The 23494-nt window shown below is 45.1% G+C and overlaps 1 protein-coding gene across 5 annotated transcripts in view; it reads right to left on the bottom strand.

The window, feature by feature from the left end:
- Positions 1-23494, bottom strand: part of OPCML (opioid binding protein/cell adhesion molecule like) — a 760205-nt gene that overhangs the window by 88732 nt on the left and 647979 nt on the right. For all 5 annotated transcript variants that reach the window (XM_081843175.1, XM_081843174.1, XM_081843177.1 and 2 more), the window contains one exon: positions 6809-6937. In XM_081843175.1, the coding sequence (XP_081699301.1) occupies positions 6809-6937 (129 nt within the window). The remainder of the gene's footprint in view (positions 1-6808; positions 6938-23494) is intronic.

Raw genomic sequence — 23494 nt, 5'->3', positions numbered from 1 at the left:
GCGCTAACCCGGAAGTCTGCAGAAGCAATATCTTGTCTGCACTCGCTTAGCAGTTTTTTCTGTTTTCATGCCTTTTCCTAATAATTTTCATGTTATACTTGAGCTGTCACACAATACAAAATGTGGAACTATAGCAGAATACAGGGTAGTTTTATCAGGCATTTCCATATTATTTGCAATTTTTTTTCCCTGGAAGCAGAGAACCCACAGAAATGAGCACTAAATTTGCACTCTATTCTACTATAGTTCCAGAAGTGGCTTTTGTGTTGTGTGGAAGCTCAAATGTAAAGTTGAACTTAACAGGGGAAAGTCATGGAAACAGAATAAACTGCTCTGTGAGTTCAGCCTTTCTCTGCCCATCAATCAGGTGAATAACTCTGAGAGGCCACAGTGGGGTAAGTAGGCCAATGTCCTGACTTTGATCTCTGATTATTTTTTAAAACCCTTTAGTAAGTCTCAATATCCTGATTTGGGTAATTTAGATTCAAATCATTTTATCCCAATAACTTAAAATCCCAACAGTCATACTTTTGAAAAGGGTGTATTAAGAGATATCACTGAAGCAGAAAGGAATACAAAAGGGTTTATCACAATTGTACTTTGAAAGAAAGATTAGCATTGGAGCAGCAAGGTAATAATCCCAATATTTTGTTAAAGCCCGCTGACTGACGGGCAGCCATAGTGATTTTGAAAGCCTTTTCCACATTAGCCCTGCTCTCAGTGTTGAAACCATTTTCACCAAAGGGAGAGGTGAGATCATGTTCACACCATCAACAAAGTCTGAAAGTGCATATAAACATGTAAGTTTGGTCCAACATCACCAACAGAAATTCCACAGCCCTCATGTTCATGTTAAGTCAAGCATCTTCCCAATGTTATTGTTACAATGCCTATTAATTGCAGGTGGTAGTCTTGAATGATAACTATAAAATTGTATTAAGGCATTTGGACATGATGCAAAATTTGGTTTGGAAATCTTGTAATCAGTAAATATATTGATGTGTTAAGACTGAAAGCAAGGTTGGGTAATATGACGCTGTTGGACTACAGTCCCTACAGTCCTGACCACTGGCTGATGGGAGCTGGAATCCAACAACATTGAGAGGTCTGCAGGTTCTCCATCCTTGATTCAAAGGTGGATATATCTTTCTCTGGTTTTGGAAAAACCACAGCCTTGCCACAATTTTGTGTGTGGCTCTGGTTGGTGGACCTTGGGCTTTAAGTGAAGCAAACTTAGCTGTTGGTTTGCTACTGACCTAAGTTGAAGGGGCTAGTTTTCATGTAGAAAGCACTACACAGCTTGGGACAACATCTTTCATCGTCTGATATACCTAATTGGTACCTAATTATATACCTTATAGACACTGTGCTCTGCAGCTGTGGTCCTTCTGCAGATACCATCTTTGGCCAGGGTGCTGTCTGACCTATTTTCCTTTGTATAAGAACAAGCATGAAGGAGGCCTCCCAGCCTGTTCATAGGTCCTTATATGATCAGTGAAAACAGTTGGTCCTAGCAAGTATTAACCATTCTCAATCTTAACCTGATAACTGCCATTTGTGCAGATTTTAATTTGTCTGAATTAATTTTAAGATGTATTTTAATTAATTGAGGCCTGTTTTTATGTATACTGTGTTATTCATATGATGTTAGCTGCTCTGAGCCCAGCTCCAGCTGGGGAGGGCGGGGTTCAAATAAATTATTATTATTATTATTATTATTATTATTATTATTATTATTATTATTATTATTTCCATTCTGCCCTTTGAAGCTACTCTTCAGCAGGCACCATCTTTGTGGCACCTACTTAAGACCTTCCTTTTCCAACAAGCCTTTTTAGGAAAAAATCTTTACCAGTCTGCATCTGCAGTGGAATTGCTTTTAGATGTTTTATCAGTTGTGTGTAGATCCTGCAAGCCTGATGTCTGCCCAGGCCTGTTCTCTGGCTCCATATTGAATTCAAGAGGGTGCTGGGCAAGCCTGTTTGATCTCAGCACCATCCCATATGAAATAAGGGAGCATCCCACATCCTTTTCTGCAGCTGTGCATTGCAGAGAACGTGGTGGTGAGCAAAGAAACAGCCTTTTCAGGCAGCTTGTATGGCATTACTGATAGTTCCATGGGGGCAAGACATTGCTACTAGGGAAGGGAGAAATTCAATTTCAGTTTGTCTTTAAAAGCAAATATATCTCAGCCACAGTTTCTGATACAATACAAGAGTAGAAACGCATTTGCCATTCAAAAATTTGCTGTTCTCTGAATTTTGCAATACACTTCTCCAGCCAAGTAAAATGTGGGAAAGTGCGTGTACGGGGGGGGGGGGGGAAGTATGCATAAAAATGTATGAGTTGGTGCAAACAACACATCACATTAAGGAAAGTTCCTTTGCAAAAATGTGTATATTGGGCAGAATTGTATACAAACATGCGTATAGTTAAGAGAAGTGCGTGCCAGAATGCTGATGAATTTTCATGAGGACTTTTTAAAAAATATATCAAAAAATGATGTGGAAATGTGGAGAGGTTAGAAAAATTAGAAATGGCATGAAAACGAAATGGACAGATTTGCCTGCCTCCATTTGCTACCCAGAATGAGGATGGTGGCTAACCTCACAAGAAGGATCAGTCACGTGTCAGGAATGAAATATGCCTCTTCTGTTCCAATTACTGACAAAGGGTTAAATGTATCAAGTAGGATTATATACCAAGAAAAATTGAACCCAGTCAAAGATTTCGAAAACACTGCAGCACTGCACAGGGGTGGGTGGGGAGAGCAAGGGGGTGAGGCGGGGGTGCCTTTGACCCAATTTGCAGAAGGCTAAGAGTCTCTAATCTTCAGTGTCTCTCCACAGAGTGCCTTGGGACAGAAGGAGCCAGAGACACAGACATGATGCATTGTTGTTGTTATAAAAGCGAGCTCCTCGCTTTGAGCATGTTTCCAAAGATAATCCATTTCTTTCTCTGGCTATCGAAGAAACAAGGAGCTCTTTCCCGAAAGCAGGTTTTTTCCTCTTCAAGGTAGCTGTCGCTTTTGTTTACTTAAGCACTTTTTATGCAAAGACTTTGTAAAGCTCCTTTGCAATCGTGACACTGAACAATAACCCTCGGAAGCTGGGAAAGTGCTGGAGCGAACCGTGACTTTCCATGCCTAAACAACATGCACTTTTTTCTTTTTTTAAAAAAAGCAAGCTTCTGGCAAATAGCCAGAGCCATATCCACGGGTGTATGGATAGTGTAGTTATATAGTTTAGTCACTAGGTGGCACTGAACTTAACTGTATCGGGATGGAGCCAGGAGTTTTTTGTTTGTGTTCTAGACTTGTTTAAAAAAGACAATGGCTGCATCCACACCACAGTTTATTCCCCTTTTTTGCAGTGCTTCCCTAACTGTTAAACTCCACATTAAATTTGTGCTTTCAAATAACACAGTTTGCGAAATTCAGCAGAATATAGCAAAAGCTCAGTGCTAATTTCTGTGTTACTTGCTTCCAGAATACAGTGGTACCTTGGGATGCGAACAGGATCCATTCTGGAGCCCCGTTCGCATCCTGAGCAGAACGTAAGACGCGACAGCACGTCTGCGTGTGCACGGGTCGTGTTTCGCCACTTCCTCGCATGCGCGTGATGTCATTTTGACCGTCTGCGTATGCATGAGCGGCGAAACCCAGAAGTAACACGCTCCGTTACTTCCGGGTTGCCGTGGAGCGCAACCCGAAAATACTTATCCTGAAGCGTATTTATCTTGAGGTATGAGTGTAATAATAATAATAATAACAACAATATGTAAATAACATTGAAATTGAAACCAGAGACATGCTCATGTCACCAAAGGAAATTGCCAGTGGCTCTTGACTTTGAACATTCCACCTAATGCTTAACAGCTTAACCCTGGTTCCCTCTTTGTGACATACATGCCAAGGCACCCAAGGCACAAAGTTCCCAGGAGAAAAATAAACCACACAGAAACGGAATATTTGGTTTATGGGTTCAAATAAGCCACAACTTTATTGGTTACCAATGTGAGCGGTTCTGGCTTAGGCATTGGGGTGAATCCAGCCTATATCTTGACTCCTGCCTGTTTGCAGGGAGTCCCCGGAATGGTAAACTACCAATAGGGGGTTCCCTATAACTTACGTCAGATAGTGGCAGCCCAAGGGGTCCCCTTGGCCCTAGCCCACGTCCAGGCTTTAGACAGTATTCACACCATTTAACAGGATACCCTTACTGAGGAGGGGCAGGCAAGGCAACAACCTCCCCTCCAACCAGACAAAGGCTTACCCAATACCTAACCGTACAAAAGTTGTGACAATTTCTACTAGGTAGGCAAAAACCAAATGGCCGGTGCCAATTTGCCAAGTGGGAGAAAATCCTACCCAGCCCCAACAACATGGCAACCGACAACTGCCATAGCAAGGTCATATCAGAGAGAAGCATGAAAAGAGGGTGGGTGGGTAGGGTGATCTGACGAAGAAGCAAGGAAGAGGGAGCCGGCCGGCCAACCAGAAATTAAATGATCAGTGGCCACACCCACCCTGGTCACAGATTGGCTGGAGCTGTCCCTGGCACAGATGACATGACCGGCTGTGATGCGTGGGGAGGAGGGGTGATGCAGCGTACCTCTCCCTTACTAATCTGACACACAGCTGTGAGGCATTTGCGAGCTTTTTTGCGGAGAAGGTCCTGTTGCTCCGCCATGACCTCCCTGCCAATTTGGATACAATAAAGGAACTGGAGGCCCCTCGACTGTCCTCGGGTTCAGTATTGGACCATTTTGACCGGATATCTCCAGCCGATGTGGACAGACTCCTCCAAGCTGGAAAGCCCACCACCTGTCCTCTTGACCCGTGCCCGTCATGGCTGATTAGAGCGTGTCCGGACGAGGTGCGGGCCCCCCTGGGGGATATCATCAATTTGTCCCTTGGCACCGGGATATTCCCAGGGGAACTGAAGGAGGCAGTGGTGCGTCCGCTCTTAAAGAAAACATCATTAGATCCCTTAGATCTATCCAATTACCGCCCGGTTTCGAATCTTCCATTCCTGGGTAAGGTGATTGAGAGAGCGGTTGCTGAACAGCTTGGTAGGTTTCTGGATGAAACATCTGCTCTGGATCCATTCCAGTCCGGCTTCCGTGCTGGTCATGGGACCGAGACGGCTCTGGTCGCCCTAACAGATGATCTCCGTAGGCAGCTGGATTGAGGCGGGTCGGGGCTGCTGATTCTTCTAGATCTGTCAGCAGCCTTCGACATGGTCGATCACGAACTCCTGGACCACCGCCTTGCCGACGTGGGGATCCAGGGCACAGTCCTTCAATGGCTGCGCTCGTTTCTCTCTGGTCGGGGACAGAGGGTGGCGCTCGGGGGGGAATTGTCATCGCGCCACTCCTTGGTGTGTGGAGTGCCTCAGGGTGCGATTCTCTCCCCGATGCTTTTTAACATCTTTATGCGCCCCCTCGCCCAGCTTGTCCGGAGTTTTGGGCTGGGTTGCCATCAGTATGCCGATGACACCCAACTCTATCTGTTGATGGATGGCCATCCTGACTCGGCCCCCGATACACTGGCGAGATGTCTGGAAGCTGTGGCTGGATGGTTACGTGGGAGCCGGTTGAAGTTAAATCCTTCGAAGACAGAGGTCCTCTGGCTGGGGCGGGATGATATGGGATTGAGGGGGCAACTCCCATCTCTTGCGGGGGTGCAACTAGTGCCAGCACCGTCCGTTAAGAGTTTGGGTGTAATCTTCGATACCTCCCTCTCTATGGAGGCGCAGATTACAGCTATAACAAAGGCGGCATTTTTTCATCTCCGCCAAGCTAAGCAGTTGGCCCCTTATCTCTCTCGCCCTGACCTAGCCACTGTGATCCATGCGACGGTCACCTCCAGACTGGATTATTGTAACTCGCTCTACGTGGGGCTGCCCTTAAGACTGACCCAGAAACTCCAGCGGGTGCAGAATGCCGCGGCGAGACTCCTTATGGGGTCTTCGCTGCGAGATCACATTCAACCGGTACTATACCAGCTGCACTGGCTCCCGGTGGAGTACAGGATCAGGTTTAAGGTGCTGGTTTTAACCTTTAAAGCCCTATACGGCCTAGGACCCTCGTACCTACGGGACCGCCTCTCCTGGTATGCCCCACAGAGAAACCTACGGTCTGCAAATAATAACATCCTCAAGGTCCCAGGCCTCAGAGAGGTTAGGCTGGCCTCAACTAGAGCCAGGGCCTTCTCGGCTGCGGCTCCAATCTGGTGGAACGCTCTGTCACAAGAGACTAGGGCCCTGCGGGACCTGACATCCTTCCGCAGGGCCTGCAAGACAGAGTTGTTCCACCAGGCCTTTGGTCAGGGCGCAGCCTGACTCCCTCCTCTGGCAACCTGCTTAGAATCTTGCTTAATTAGTTGCCATTAATTTGATTTTAATTGATTTTATAATGTAATATTTTTAGAATGTGTGAATATTTGATTGTTTGATTGTTGATTGTTGTCAGCCGCCCTGAGCCCGGCTTCGGCTGGGGAGGGCGGGATATAAATAAAATTTATTATTATTATTATTATTATTACTCTGGAAAACTGTTGAGGCACGGCTGACTGGCTGCAACGCCGTACACCAGATAAAAGGAGGAAAGCACTCTATTCTAGAAAAAGGTCACCCACACACGGACCCAGGCTGTTCACACAAAAAAGCACTCATCAAGCCCTTTTGTTTTATTCTTGCCCACCAACCCCTCACAACTCAACAGTGGTCCCTTCCACCACGTTCTGTATTCAGCCCTGGTTTCTCAGCTTGGAATTCCCCATCTCCAAATTTGAGGAAGACCTTACCTTTGCTGCCAGACAGGTGCTTCCATGTGACTGTTGGTTCTGGTCTCCCAAAGGCCAAGCACAAAAGGGTGACACTGCTGCCTTCGTTGACGGTGATGTCTGAGGTGATGTTTATAATCTGTGGAGGAACTGCAAGAAGAAAGGTGGGAAGGAATGAATACCTGTTGTAAACGAATTCTGATGCTACTTATGGGCAAGCCCTTCCAATCCCAATTTGGGGAAATTAGACTATCTTGCCCAAATCGTGTTCTGCCAAGGGCAGCTGCTATTTTTTTTGGGGGGGGGGGGATTCAGGGGCAACAAGCACATTTATGGGTGAAGTCGACAGTCACAGCAAGAATTAGATGTAAAGCTACGAGATCATATTAATGCACAGCACGAATAAAGCATAACGCTACCAACGAATATCATTATTCGTTTGCAAATTTGATTTCTAAGAATTCATTCCTAGGCATGATAGCAGCAGGAACCTCTGGTAGCTGTAGTTGGTTGACACATTGCACCATCCTGGGACCTCTCTCTCCCCCCTGGGTCTCTTTATCTCCTCTGGGTTCCTCTCACAGTGCTTCCAGCTCTCATATTCATAGTCTGTATCCTGCTGAGGAAGATAATTGGTGCATTACTCGTTCCCTTGTGAACCACACTTCAGAGGTCCCCAAGGACCTCCCCTAAGGGTCAGAGGGATGAGTTATGAGACTGCAGGTGCAGCTGTAGTCTTGTGACCCTGCCTGTCAAAGTCAAAGCATTTGACTTAACCAACTGGGTTCAAGAAGACAACCACTTGTCAGTCATAGGTCAGGAGCTTTCTCTTTTGCATTCCTGCAATAGTGCTGACCCTAGCAGAATATGATTAAAGCTTTCAGGACTCCAGCTTACCACTTTACAATATTATGCCAGAATAGCAAATGCACAGTACAGGCCTGTGCCCGGGCACCTTTGAGGGCATCCCAAAGGGCAATAACACAAAACAATTAAAACTTCTGAGAACAGATTAAAAGCAATCATCTAAAAACTTCTTAAAAAGCCATCTCATAGCAAATAATTTCACAATTGCCAGGAACAATTCTTTGAGCTACCAGAAACCCAGTCAAACAGGAAGTCAAACAGGATTATGTTTGGATTCTCCCTAAAGATTAATAGCACGGGAGACAAACATGCTTCACTAGAAAGGGCATTCCACAGACGGGAGCCAATATGCAGGAGGCCCTGTCATAACACACCAGCAACCAAGTAACTCCACAGTGGAGAGTCTAACTGGACCTTTGGGTGGAAACAAACTCAAAGTGTCTTATATCCAACATTCCCTCTATATTTAAGATTCCAACCCTCCCTCTGTCTATTTGATGTTGGCAATGAACACCAGATGCCTGAAAATGTGCTGCAAAGAATCGGGAACACATGGATGTGTGATATTTTGGGGGCTTCTGCAATCCTCAGTCCATAGAACTGTGAACATTGCTTCTATCCACTCCAGGCTTACAGCTGGGGCTGAGCATCTGGGGGGAACAGATTATCCACCCCCAATCTAGACTCTATACAGATTCAGTGATACAGTTCTACAAAATAGCACAAAGCTGTCAATGTGAATGTCTTCTAAAAGTTGAGTTCCTTTTCACCCTTTCCTTCTTCTCTCCCACCCCAACCATACACCTTGCCTTTTGAGGGAAGGAATTAAGAGCATTTTAAAATATCTTGAAAGATTCGGGGGAGGGAAGGAAGGAAGGGGGAGAGAGACTTTAGCTTTCAATCTGTTAGTCTGCTCCTAGCAATATAGCGTGCAGCATATTTAAAGGACAGCTGATGTCTTGTGGAAAGCTGAAAAACAACCTATGGAGAGAAATGATTCAGCCCTTTTGAATCTACATTTTCCCTATATTTCTGTTCACTGGTTCTTTATTACAAAGGACACTGGCGCGAAAACATGTTCTTCAAGGATTCATCTGCGTCTCCGCTGTTTATTCCCCACCTGAATCATAATCTCTTGTTTGTGTCTTCACAGTTGGTTGCTATGGAAGTTATTATGTCCTTGGTATCTCACATTCACATCATGACGGCCGTAGAAAGGAATAAGAATCTTGTTGAAGGGGAAGGTGGGTTCCTCCTCCGGGCTGAAACCAAAGTCCATGGATAGAGCCGCATCGAGAACTCCGCACGACTGAACAAGTTTGAGGTGTATATTTAAATGAAGGAGATAATCCAGGATTACAAGTTCAGACATGGAAGATAAAGTCCAGCATCACCACAGGCAAGGTGAAGAGCAAGCCAGCTCTGATAGGGGACACAGACAAAAGCACTCGATAGCAGCCACCACCTGGCGCAGAAGATTAGGGAGGGGATCTCAGGTGTGACCCTTTTTTAAGAGATGCAAGTTATTGGATTTCACCTTCGTACAGGAGTATCACAACTCCGCAGAGCAAGGGTAGGCAACATGCTGCCCTCCAGATGCCACAGGACTGTAATTCCCATCATCTTGTGCTGGTTGAGGCCACAACATTTGGAGGGCACCACGTTAGGTACCCCGAGGGAAAGGGGAGAAATTCACTCAGTTCACAGTGAAACAACCTAATTCACATGTCCTGAGCCACGATGCAAACCAAAGGACAGCTCTCCTTCAAAATCCACAGCCTGACAAATTTTGTGATGCACTTCCCCTAGCAAATACGGCATGCCCCCCAATGCATACAGTGGTACCTCTGGTTATGAACGCTTCTGGTTACAAACGCTTTGGGTTACGAACTCTGCTAACCCAGACGTAGCTGCTCCTGGTTGCAAACTTTTGCCCCAGGAAATCACATGCCAGAGGTGCGCGAGCAGCGGGAGACCCCATTAGCGAAAGCGCGCCTCAGGATAAGAACGGTTCCAGCTTAAGAATGGACCTCCGGAACGAATTAAGTTTGTAACCAGAGGTACCACTGTACATTAGTGAAAATAGTATCTGTTTTCTAAAAAGAGAGAGAAAAGTAAACAACCTCTCAATCCTCATGCAGACCTAATGGTCTGATGCATGACTCAACAACTTTTTGCACTTAATTCTACTGCCTCTACTGAGAAGGGAGGAGAATAGACTCAGTGCACAATTCCAAATGAAGCCAGGATGCTAATTGGCTGTACACTGCATGCAAAGGTGGCTGTGTTGGTCCATAAAAACAAGAAAATATCAAAGTTCACAGTTAAGCAATGCATTTCTTGGAATCAGCCCAAATAGCACCAAAGTGTGGTCAGCTTTCAAATCCTCCAGACCTCTTTGCTAGGGGAGATATTACAGAAAACAGTTGGCAAGAGGGACAAGGAAATATATTAAACAAACACAGATGTGGGCACACAAACTAGGCTTGTGTTGTAGCCATGAGGTCTTTATGTAGAGTCAGGGCAACTGACTTTTGTGTTTGGTGGATGTGCGTCAGTAAACGAGGGGAATTAAGACTAAGAGAGCTGAGTGGGGGGTGCTTGTGTAATCTCACTGTATACAAGTTGTACAAGTGACAACAAAGTATTTCAATGTAGACAAAGTTCCAAGAAGGAGTTGTAGGCTGAGTTAGTCCCTCCCTGGTGCTATGTAAGCAGGGCTGGCCCAAGACATTTTGACACCTAAGATGGACCCCAAACTTGTGCTGCCCTCCCCACCAGGGAAGAAGGGGTGAGGGAAGATCTACATCGGGAACAAAGAGGGAAAGAAAGATTGGCATTGGGATCTACTACCCCAGTGAATCCTGCCAGCTGAGGCAGCAACCCCACCTTGCCTCATGGGTGGGCCGACCCTGTATGTAGGACTGTAGGGATCAGGACTATGGCACAGAGAGTAGAAACCATAGACACTACCTTATGCAGACTCAGAGCACTGATTCTGGAATAAAGACACAATTAATGCTCCCCATGTCTAAGGAATTCAAGTATGGACTTCAAGACAGATTTGTCCAAAACTTAAACAAAACACACAGGTTCCCGAGAGAACAGCAGAAGAGACACATGACAGCCTTTAGTTTAAAAGTCAGGGGTTGATTTTGGATGGTTTTCTAACTCAAAACAGTCAAGGGAAGCCAAATGTTTCCTGCTTGTTTCCTCCATTAATTAAATCATGTTTGTTGTCTGGGTCAGTAGTAGCAGACATGCTTCTCTCTTGATGTTGGGGATGATGGGTCTTGGTGCATAGCTGTCAAGTGTCCCTTATTTGAAGGGACAGTCCCTTATTCCAGTGCCATGTCCCGCTGCTGTCCCTTATTGATGGATGTCCCTTAAATGATGTCCCTTAAATTTCAAAGGAAGCAGCTCCTCTCCCTCCCTCCCTGCCGGCCAGGGAGGAGGGAGGCTCCAACTGTGTTGCTTGGCTGTGTTGCTCACTCAATAAGAAGTTTAAGAACGACTGGGGGGTGGAGCTTGCATGCCTTGTGTGTGGCTAGTTAATGCAAGCTGAGGGGTTTTTTGAATGCTGGATGCCATTTTGTTGCACGTGCTGCTGCAAACTTTGCAGTGCAAAGCCAGGCCGGGAAGCCATCTTAAGTTGAGGCTGCATAGGCCTTGTGGTGCATGTGATTCAGATTCTATTCAGTTGAACCTCTGGTTACAAAGTTGGTTGGACAGTGTTCTTGAAGCTACCAGCATGAGTTTGACCAGACTGCAGGAGGACAGGAAGACTGGAGTGCCTGGAACAGGTGAGGCTGGAGGTCCCTTATTTTAGCTGCTGGTCCCTTATTTTCAAGGCTGCTGGTCCCTTATTTTCAAATCTGTAAGTTGACAGCTATGTCTTGGAGTCAAAGCAAGAAGCTGGACAGATGTCTGCTGGGGGTGCTCTAAGTCTATGTTGCCTGCAGCAAAGAGGAAGCTAGACACGATGGTTCGCTAGGCCCCCAACAATTCTATGATGATGTATTGAATATTGCATCAGCCCCAGAATCAAAAGGGAAAGATAGTAGCTTAGATGTGTGCCCTTCTGTCACTATGATTTTTGTAGAAGATCTATGGATGGTATGCAGCTAAATAAACCTGCTAGTAGAAGGAATTTTGGCTGCAGATGAAACTCCTCTCCCACCCCCAAATCATTAGGTTACAGATAAAATTCAGCAATGGGAAACCTGACACTTGGGGCAGACTTCCTGGCTTCTACCTGGCTGTTGGGAGCCTCCCCAGACCACAACCCACACCAGCCTTGCTTTGCACCCGCCTTCTTCATACTGGCTAGAATGTGCTTTTGAACTCTGACAATGCTTCTCGCTTGCCTGGTGGACAAAGAGGGATGTGTAAGTGTTGAGTGCTTATCACAGGCACTCCCCAGCTTATCACAGGCACTCTGAAGATAACTTTAATATAGGCCTAAAGCAGATAGTGGGATGCGGGTGGCGCTGTGGGTTAAACCACAGAGCCTAGGACTTGCCGATCAGAAGGTCGGCAGTTTGAATCCCCACAACGTTGAGCTCCCATTGCTCGGTCCCTGCTCCTGCCAACCTAGCAGTTCAAAAGCACATCAAAGTGCAAGTAGATAAATAGGTACCACTCTGGCAGGAAGGTAAACGGCGTTTCCGTGCGCTGCTCTGGTTCACCAGAAGTGACTTAGTCATGCTGGCCACATGACCCGGAAGCTTTATGCCAGCTCCCTCGGCCAATAAAGCGAGATGAGCGCCGCAACCCCAGAGTCGGTCGCGACTCGACCTAATGGTCAGGGGTCCCTTTACCTTTACCTTTAAAGCACATAGTAAGATCCCCACCTACATTTGTTCTGGGTCCCCCCCCCCAAACCCTCCTGAGTGGATCTGGGGAAGGAGGGGGCAAGGGAGCACATGGAAAAAAGAGAGGCAGGGGAAGTTCTAATATGCAAGCAGAGAAACTTACCCTAGCATATCTGTTAAGCTGGGTAGCGCCCAAGATCTGGCTCTTTACAGTGAGCAAAATAATAACACGTAGAGACAAAGGCTCGGAAAAAATGCAAATCGCAGGCAACATCTTTGTATTGTGGCACATCAAGCTGTACCTGTGCTGATGGGCCGCAGCTCTTGAATTCCCCTTCTGAATGCCCCCACTTAGATAATACATTATATCATGTCATGTCAGATCAGATCCCATTCTATTTATGATTGCTTTTCTCCCCTATGTTGTATTTTGTGAAAGGAGATGATAGGGAATGAGAACAAATTATTGTGAATTGCAAGGATATAAATACACGCCATGATTCTAGTGACATCACAAACCACTCAAGCTGTGCTCCGGTGGTTTATAATGATTGTTTCCTGAGCATCTCTCAGCATGCGTATTCATAGCTTTGTTCGCAGCTTTCCCCATATTTAATGCACATGAGGTGCACGGGTTTCACACATGGTTGCTCACAAAACTCTCATCTGAATCTCTGGCCCAAATTTGGGGGTTCTTAATGGCCTGGATCTGTTTGCAGATCAGTTCCAAAGGGTTAACAAATAGCTCTTTTCTCTATTTTTATTTTATTTTATTTTAATTCCCTGTGTTCATACCACTACACATGTGCAATGTGGTACATCTTTTAAAAAAATAAATCATTGCTAGTTACAGATATGCATGAGTGCATATGCACATGGAATAAATCAAAGAACAAAATCATGGTGCAAACATGATCACATCAGTGCATGGTGTTTAAATCCATCTAATCATGATAACCTGCAGAGTGGAGTACAGGGAAGTGGGGTGGGGTGGGGAGACAAAACCACAATGTCTTCTCACATTAGTTCAAGGCCTGGGAGGCTTGGGTTCAAATCCCCACCCAGCCATGAAACTCACTGGGTGACCTTGGGCCGGTCTCTGCCTCTCAACCTAACCCACCTCACAGGGTTGTTGTGAGGATAAAACAGGGAGAACCATTCATGTCACCTTGAGCTCCTTGGAGGAAAAGCAGGACACAAATGTAATAAATAAAGAAAATAATTAAGTTGAGAAGGGAAGCAAAATATAGGCAGAGTTAACTTCACATTCCTACAGATACATTAAGATCTTAAATCAGTTTGTGTGGCTCCAGCAGGGGCCATCACCAAAGAGTCTTCCCTGCTGCTTACCCTATTTATTGCCTTTTGAGCACTAGGGGAAGAGAACTTTATACTTCATTAAGTTTTTTACATGCAGTTTTAATCTTCCTGACTGTTCTTTGCTGCTTTTATGTTAGCTTATCGTATTTACATGTTATTTTATTCATTGTGTGTGGGGGGGGGGTGGATTATAAACTGCCCTGGAAATCATAGAACTGTAGAGTTGAAAGGGACCACGAGGATCATCTAGTCCAACCCCCTGTGATGCAGGAATCTTTTGCCCAGCATGGGCCTCCAACCCACAACCAGGATTGAGCATCTCACGGTCCACCAACTGAGCTATCCCAGCTGTTGAACAAAACTGAAGGGTGAGCTAAAAATACTCTGAATAACAAACAGAGCCTTCAGCAGCGTGGAATAACAGGACGGAAGCTGAGATAATCACCACTGAAATAGTGCTGCTAGCAAGCATGGCCTCCTTACGTTTCTCTGTGCTATTCCTGTGCAACAAGTTGAACATGCCACTCTTCCCCTCCCTCTGCGAGAGTGTCAAAGCCCCCACCACGCCCCTCTGAATCTGGACATCCTGGTCCCATCCACGGTTCAGGCACAGTGATGATGACCTAGTGCTAGGGGAGGGAGGGAAGAAATTGATGAAAACATGTATGGGTTGTTGCCTGGCAACCACCCATGCACATCCTCTTCCTTCTCCCACATAGTCCTGCTCTTCCCTAGAACAGGCCTCCCGCTGATTAGGAGGTGAGGAGGGAGAGAGGCGAGGCAAAGCAAGGCAAGGTGCAGGCGAGCCCTGAGTACCATCTGAGCATCTCTGTGTGTCAGCAACCCTTGCTCAGTAGGAGTTTGGCCTGCTGGGTCAGGAGAGATGGGCTGGAGAAGGAGCATCTGTCACAATGACACCTCCACATTCCACTTTGCTTTTCTGACGTTGCATTTTTCGTTATATAATAATGGTTGATGGTTGGAACGGATCTTTGTTTAAAGGCCAGTTTCACTGAAAGCCCTATGATTCCACTTTAAACATGACTTCCTCCAAAGGATTCTGGGAGTTGTAGTTTGTTAAGTGTGCTGAGAGGGATTAGGATAAGGCAGGCATAGACAAAATCAGCCTTCCTGATGTTTTTGGGCTACAATTCCCATCATCTCTGACCACTGGTACTGTTAGCTAGGGATCATGAGAGTTGTAGTCCCAAAACTTCTGGAGGGCCAAGTTTGCCTATGCCTGGGATAAGGTTACCAGATGTTTTTCCAGTGAATCCGGGGACACTTTTCAACTTCAATGGATTTTGTATGGGGACTGATTTGTAAATCTGGGGGCTGTTCCCGGAAAACAGAGACATCTGGTAATCTTAGATTACGATACACACCCGCATAGCCCATTCCCTTTGCTGAACTACATTTCCCAAAGTTCCCTGTGAAGAGAGGTTGACAATTAAAGCACCCTGGGAACAACACTTCTGGAAGCGGATAAGTGTCTCCTAGCCCCTCTTAGCACCCTGAAGAAAACTACAGATCCCATAACTCTTTGGGGGAAAGCCATAACAATCTAAAGTGATAACACAGTGCTTTGAACATATGGTGCGAACATGATCAAAGTCTCAGATTCTTACTATGTGCTCTAGATCTGTACAAAAGGATGCCTGAGAAAAGCCAGACCACAAGTTGGGATGCTTGCTTTACACTGAGGGAGGTATTTTTCAGCTAGCGGGGCACATTCCATACTGAACAGTTTTATGAAGGCCACATACTACATTCACACTTCACTCTCTATCTAACACCCAGGCAATCAGAAAGCATTGCTAGAGTTCAAGAGTGCATTGTAGCCAAGCAAAAGCACTCAAGGAGGATGAAAAACAAAGCCTGAGTGGGGTGTTGCATGGGGGTGGGGGGCAGACCCAGGGGCCATACAGAGAGGCCTGGAAGCCCACATTCATCCCCAGTGTCTGAGGTCCCCTACCTCTGAATTATATATTTATCCCATCAAACAAACAACTCTTGGTTTTTAAATAAGTGGAGGATAGTCTATGAACACTGTGTAAAGCAAACAGACAAGAGTCTCCCACTATACACAGAGATGGAGTTGAGTGAGGCAAGGTCAATGGTAAGTAGCGGTGCTGCAGGAATATTATTTGCAAATTCCAGTTTGAACTGAGCTGGTTTGCACCTGCAGGACTAAAGCACAAAGCAGAAAGTAATTACCTTTTGTATTTTGTACTTCTCCAATTTCTGCAGTTCTTGGCTCAAAAGACACCCACACATTAAAAATGCATGTTTTGAGATTAAATGTGTTTTAAAGTGTGCATTTTGAGGGTGGGGGGACAAATTCACAAATGTGGATTTTTAGTGGGAAAACATGCCCACAACGTGTTTATATATGTATTTTGTTTTTGTAAAAATGCACACATAGAGTGTGTAAAAATGCACATTGAGAATAATGCAGTAACAGGATGGAAAGGACTTAGGAAGGATCATAGGCAACAGTGACACGGACTAGAGAAAAAGACTGCATTTTGTAAGTATGCCTCAGTTTTCTTCTGTGACATGCTGGAAGATATGCATTTGTTAATGCTACTGGTGTATGTGCGTGTATGCGCACGCAAGTATGTGTCAAAATCCTCCAATGCTCACAAGCCAGAACTTATGTCTTCCTTCGCTGATGAAGAATCAAGGTTATGGCTGGGTTGCTTTAGAAGGCCCTGCCCACATTCCCGTTGCTTTGTGCAAAATATAAAATAATATGGCCTAAAATCGCTGATAAAAACATGATAACTGAGTCTCATTACAGCCAAAGACAAGTCTCATATTTTAGCATTTTTATTAAAGCTTTTTAAATTACTGAGTGTCTGGTATATTCAATACAGGCCTAAGTGATTTATATTAGTCTATCTCCAGATCCTCCATCTAATAAATAACTTGGCAATCTCCGAACCCATAAATATCCCCGGCCCTGGCAAAAAGCAATTAAAGCAGGTTAAAAAAATATAAAAAAGCTGCTTCCCAACACTCATTGGTTGCTCCACTCAGATTATTTCACACTGCTTATTCTGGGATGGAATGAGGGAAAGGGAGGGAGGAGGGAAGCAGGTTCCAGCAACACCCCCTTATCTGAAAATTTATCTTCTGGTTCCAATTTAAAAAACAAGCCACATACAAAACAATTTTTTAAAAGTTAAACATGTCACAATGATGCAGAGATGTTACCAAGGAAAACGTTATTTCCAGCAACAAGTGTTCGTTGGCCGCCTGAGACAGCTTAGGCTGCTAAAATATTGTTAAAAAGCACTTCAGGAAGGAGCCTGAGCCAAAAAAACATGTTTAAAATGCTGTGGCGTTAAGCACTGAGACAGCAGACTAAAATGTTATTAAAGGCTCCCAGGTTGCCCGTCCAGAATATATTTCAGGTTAATAAGGTTCCCTTCCGTGCCGAGTAAAGGACAGTTTTATTTTATGGGTGGTGGGTGGGGGCAGGAGATGAAAATGGAGGGGTGGGTTGAAGTCCAGGGTCATAAAGCAGAAAAGCCTCCAGAAAATGATTTCCCTCTTAACTAGAAACATGATATATAATTTTTACCCATATAGCTGCAGTGGAGCTTCAAAGGAGAAGTGCACTGTTGAGTGCAGACCTTGGTCTTACATGCTTACGTTATACTGTATCTTGATTGGACTCCTATAGCATGATCTGAGTGGGGTTGCCCTTGAAGACCACTCAAAAACTTCCAGTTGGTGCAGAATGCTGGTGCTAAAGCTTCAGATGGTACATGGCTCCCTTGTTCTAGCTTTCGCCAACCTATCACTTTTCAGACATCCTGGGCTGCAACTACCATTAGCCCCACAGCCTGACTGTGCTGGCTGAGGCTCATGGGAGTTGTAGTCCAGAACACCTGGAGGATACCAGATTGGTGAAGGCTGCCTTATTGTATCATGTGCAGAGACTTCAAGTGCTTTTTTGAGTATGATTCATGGGCTGGCTATTGGAAGTCCTAAGCAGCCTGGGAAGAAGGCCATCTTATCAGCTCATCCTTTAAGGGGAGGCACTGGCTGTTGGCTTCCTCCTTCTTAACTTCATAAGAACATAAGGTGAGCCTGCTGGATCAAGCCCATCTAGTCCAGGATTCTGCCCTCACAGTAGCCAAGCATAGAGAACCTCAGGCCCCGCTGCCAGGCTTCTCTTTCTGGCCCTTGAAAGTTTCCTAAGGTCACACCCCTCACTAATCCCGCTTCTTGAAGGTAAAGGTAAAGGGACCCCTGACCATTAGGTCCAGTCATGGCCGACTCTGGGGTTGCAGCGCTCATCTCGCTTTATTGGCTGAGGGAGCCGGCATACAGATTCCAGGTCATGTGGCCAGCATGACTAAGCCTGGCAAACCAGAGCAGTGCACGGAAATGCCATTTACCTTCCCACTGGAGTGGTACCTGTTTATCTACTTGCATTTTGATGTGCTTTCAAAGTGCTAGGTTGGCAGGAGCAGGGACCGAGCAACGGGAGCTCACCCCGTCGGGGGATTCGAACCGCCGACCTTCTGATTGGCAAGCCCCAGGCTCCATGGGAAACCCACAAGCAGGATCCAAGCACAAGAGCTCTCTCCCCTCCTGTGGTTTCCAGCAACTGGTATTCAGAAACATCGTTGCCTCTGACTATGAAGGCAGACAGTAGCCATCATGGCTGCTAGCCACTGGTAGCTCTCTCCTCCTCCATGAATTTGTCTAATCCGTTTTAAAGCCACCCAAGTTGGTGGACCTCACTGCCTCCTGTGTGAAGAAGTAAATGATGTAATATAAATGATGTAATGAGGCATCTAATCATAAGCCTGCATTTTTATCAAAGCTTCTATATATTTCAATCAAGGCTTGTATTTAAAAATGAGCTTAAAAAAAAAAAGGATTTTCAAATGTTTCATGCCAGGCAAAAGACCAGCTGCCTAAAAGAACCTTGGCAAGATGTTTTTCCTCCTAAGACAAGAAGGGCCCCATTGATTTATAGTAGAAAAACAATTCTCAAAGTCATAAAAAGGGAGAATTACATATGCTGCCCCAAGGCTGAGAAAACACCATTAGGAATGGGGAAAGATAATACTAATGTGCCTCCCAGTAAAATGAGCCAGATCTTCTTTCTAAGGTTCAAAGGCCAGGAGCAAAAGGGAAAAACATTTAGCTGACAGAGAAAGAGAACATTTTTGGGGGAAGTCTTTTTCTAAAGCTGTTTCTTAAACTAAGAGAGTTAAAAAAGGTTAAAATGTGTTAAATGTTGGAAAGGCAACTGGCTTGGCAGAAGAAGCAGCTTCTTCCTATTTTATTTTGAGGCTGGAGAGGAGGGGGAAAGGGGAGGTGCAAACTGAAGAGGCTTCTTTTAAAAGCTGTGTTTTATTGAGTTCCTTCCTTTTCACTTTGAGAAGCTTTATTCTTTTAAGAGGCTACCTATGATAAATGTATGAAATATATTAGCTTAAATATATTGGCTTAAATGTAATTATGCAAAGGATTTAAGGAATGCTAGATTCTTATTTCATATGGTTGTAAGAGTTGTATTTATCCTGAAATTAAGTCAGCCACCAGCCCCCCACCCTGCCAGACAGAAGACGCCATCTAAGCAGTCTTGATATATAGTTGTCAGGCATTTTGTTTAGAAACATTAAATGAAGGAAATCTTTCAATGTTGATGTGAAACTCAAGATCCTTGACATCTGTTGAACATAAAAATGTAAGATTAAACATCTGTTTTAGAAGGCAATAGGGCAAGGAGGGCAAGAGGTGAGCTGGTAATTAAGATTCCATGTAAGATATATTATTACTTATATGTCATATATATAGCTCTTTGTCTCCCTTATAAGGGCAAGGAAGTGGGTGTATCTTTTGTGGGTGTATCTTTTGTGATTGGTTCTAGCAAACAGCCAATAGGAATTTCAACCAGGCTGATTGGACAGAGGCAGCCACAGGAGGAGCAAAGGGGGCTGGATTAAGGGAATATAAGTGCTGGCCAGAATGGCAGGAGGCCAGGCCAGAGCTTGGTAACCACGTACCACTGAGCCTCTTATTTATTTGTCTGACAAATAAATTACTATTTTAATTTCTCTATTGCTGCGTTGAATATTTCATTCCAGCTAAGCGTTAACCACAAGCAGGGTGCTACAGTAATGTAAAAATTAATTGGCTTTGCCTCTCATGGGCTCTGGCTCCACCTGTCAGTAGACTCCCTGCCTTCTGCCCACCATTCCCTAAAAGGAACAGCCACCACTGTCTCTAAATTATCCTAGGAGGGGAGGGGGGCAGGCCAAGATATCTAGCACTACAGCATCACTGACATACCCTTCCACATTTCTCTGATGAAAATAGGGACGTCCTATTTAATTACAACAACAACAACAACATTTATAGCCTGCCCATCTGAGTGGGTTGCCCCACTCACTTTGAGCAGTTTCCAACATATATAAAAACACAGTAAAACATTAAACATTTAAAAGCTTCCCTATACAGAGCTGCCTTCAGATGTATTCTAAAGATTGTATAGTTCAGGGGTAGGCAACCTAAGGCAACCTAAGGCCCATGTGGCCCACGGGGGTCATTTAACTGGCCCACAAATTGCCCCCCAAACTGAGCCGCCCGCTCGGCGAGTCCCCGCCTGCTCCTCTAAACCGGCACTTGCTTCCACGGTGTCGGAAACCGTGTCTGCACAGACTCAGATGCCAGAAATTGCGGGGGCGCGCAATCCGGCCCACGGAGGGATCTCTGCTGGAGTGAACTGGCCCAGGCGAGGTAAACCTTGACAACCCCTGGTATAGTTATTTATCTCCTTGGCTTGGGGGTAGCATAACTCCACACTCTCCAACATTTATGATTTGAAACCCCAGAGGGGGAAAAAGTCATAGATTACTGCTTCTCAGATGCCAAAGAGGGACCAATTTCCCATTCCCACTGTTCCAACTCAAACAGCTGTCTCCCACCCATCTAGCTCAGTTTATGGATTTCAGTCTCTTTCTCTCTCTTTTTAATTATAACAGTAGTTTCTCCTGGTGCCCAAGTCCTCTCAACAATCCAGACAATAATCCATAATTTTCTTCTGCTTAAAAAAAAAAGGGGGGGGGGAATCTTCTAAGGAAATTAATCCCTGTTGGCTTTATTCCAGACAATAGGTGAGAAATTTAGTCCATTGCCAGACAACAGCTTTTCAATACATCCCAGCAGACATTTAAAAATGTGCATTGGGGTGCATAAGACAGTCCTCGAGTCTCATGTAAAAAAGAGCCAGCAGCTCAGCGTGGAACTGCAGACAGCTTATTCACGATGAAAGCTAACCAAAACCTGCCAGGTCTGGAGGGACCAATCGACATTCTGAATGGAATGGAACTGGGTTCCAGCAGAACAAGAAAGGCCAGACTTTGCTGTGCTGCTGTGGTTGTCAAACTGTTGTTCAGAGGACCCAGAGGTACCTGTTAAAGGAAGCTATGGATGTGCTGGCTGGGGCTGATGGGAGTTGTTGTCCAGGACATCTAGAGGGCAACAGGTTGAAGAAGGCTGTATGTTATTAGTTCATGCTGTAATATATTGACTTGCCCAAGGTTTCAATTGACCCTTCCCATGCACACATCCAGGTACCTCATTTACTAGAGATGCCAAACTAGGCTCATAAAAGAACTTTGGAGACTTGCTAAAAGAGAGGCAAGAATTTCAACCCCTCTCTTCATCCCCCCCCCCTCCAGTTACATTGAAATCTGAGCTTGAGAAGAATCACTAATTTCACTCATGAAAGGTACCCTACTCCCACAGGTCCAAACTAATAAAAGAATTTTGCTTCATTAGCTTGCATGAGGGCAGAGCAAGGGTGAAATGGCAGGTTGAGAGAAGACATCCTGGTGCTGAACAGGGGTGGGCCATATCCTTCCTCCTTGCAGTTCTCCCCGTCTAAAGTAAAGGAACAACACTGTTCCATTAGCCTATATCATGCCATGCAGAAAGATATGGAGAGAAAGATATGGAGAAATAGGGAGGTGGATTTCCCAAAACCTCTATTGGGGGGGGAGGGGGGAAGATACCTGGAGGTACTTTTCAAGTGTGTGCAAGATGTGCTACTGAAAGCTCATTTATATTTTTTACTTAATTTATATCCCACCCTTTTCTCCAGTGCAGCACCCAATCAGGCTCACAGCATAAATTAAAACAGATAAAACTAAAAACACTATCCATCTACACATATACCCACAATTAAATCAGTAACCCTATTAAATATAGCACTGAAAATGTTTAAAAACCATTTCTCTCTCTCTCATTCTCTCTCTCTCTCTCTCTCTCTCTCACACACACACACACAGAGAGAGAGAGAGAGAGAGAGAGAGATAGAACACATCACTCACCCTGAGAAGACTATGACAGTCTTCCTGCCATGACAGTCAATTACTGTTGGAACAAACAGGTCTTCTTCACCTGCCAGCCACAGGAAAGCAGAGAAGGGGCCAGCTGAACATCCCATAGGAGGGAGTTCCACAATCTGGGAAAAGCCACCAATAAGGTCCTCTCATGACTCCTCACAAAACTTGCCTATAAAGGTGGTGAGGGCAAGAGAGAGGCTTCCCCAAAAGTTCTCAAAGTCTGAGCAGACTCATCTAGGGAGAGAATTGTCCTTCTGATAGCCTGAACCCAAGCTCTGTAGGTGTAAGGGACCGGGCTGAGGATGGCTGGACTGAGGAGGAATGGTGGGAGCCTCCCCCTCCCCCTGATCAGGATCCTGAATCTTCCCAGGAGCAGGAGGACAGTATAGATTTGGAACGGTGGCTTGCAGAGGGACATAGTTCAGAAGGCAGAAGCTGGGAAATACTGGGTGGGGAACAGTAGGAGAAGAAACACTGGGAGGGAAGGAGTTAACAGATTCATCTGCTCTCCCCAAGGTCAAGAAGGGCTGAGAAAGTGGCAGAACAGAAAGCACAGAGGTTATAAGCTCAGGTTACAAGATGTAGGAGTGACGTGGGTGACTATGGACAAAAGGGGGTGGAATTCTTCATTGGGAGCACTGCCATTCCTAGGAGATGGGTTCTTTGTTCTCTCGCTGTGAGTATTAAAGTTTCTAACTGGTAAGAAGACTCATTTTCCTTTGTTCTGCTAATCTATGACCAAGGCGGGGGGAAGTCAATTCCTTGAAGACTGACAGTAGGTCATAACCAACACTTTGAATTATGCCCAGAAACAAACCAGTAGCCAGTGCAACTGCTGTAAGGAGGAGTGCCCTACTTTAGATTTTATATACCTAAAACTCATCATACACATATCTACCATTCATAGAATCACAGAATTGTGGAGTTGGAATGGATACCAAGGGGCATGTAGTCCAAGCCCCTGCAAATCCCACTAGATCCTTGATCAAAGATCCTTGATCTTTGTTACTGATACATAAAGAGAGAGGTTCTGCAGATCAAACATATTCATCCACTTGGCAAGCAGAGAAGGGAAAATACCTGGTTGTGCTAATTCTGCTAGCTATGTGAATTATTCTGGTAATGGAAACAAATAACAGGCCTGGTGATTCCTGGTTCAAATTATAGCCCACTCTCCCCCATTTTGATTATGCAGTATATACCTAAAACCCAAGGCAGGAATATGTAAGGGTGAGAAACTGGAAGCCATACTTATCAACCGTCTCCATAGCAACAGTATGAAATCAACCCAACACCTCAAGGCTATTTTCACTACTTGAATATTTTAT

The sequence above is a fragment of the Podarcis erhardii genome (genome assembly GCF_964252035.2).
Source record: "Podarcis erhardii genome assembly, chromosome: 16".
Lineage (NCBI taxonomy): Eukaryota > Metazoa > Chordata > Lepidosauria > Squamata > Lacertidae > Podarcis > Podarcis erhardii.
The sequence above is the reverse complement of the archived record's forward strand: the minus strand, read 5'-3'. Positions and strand labels throughout refer to the sequence as shown.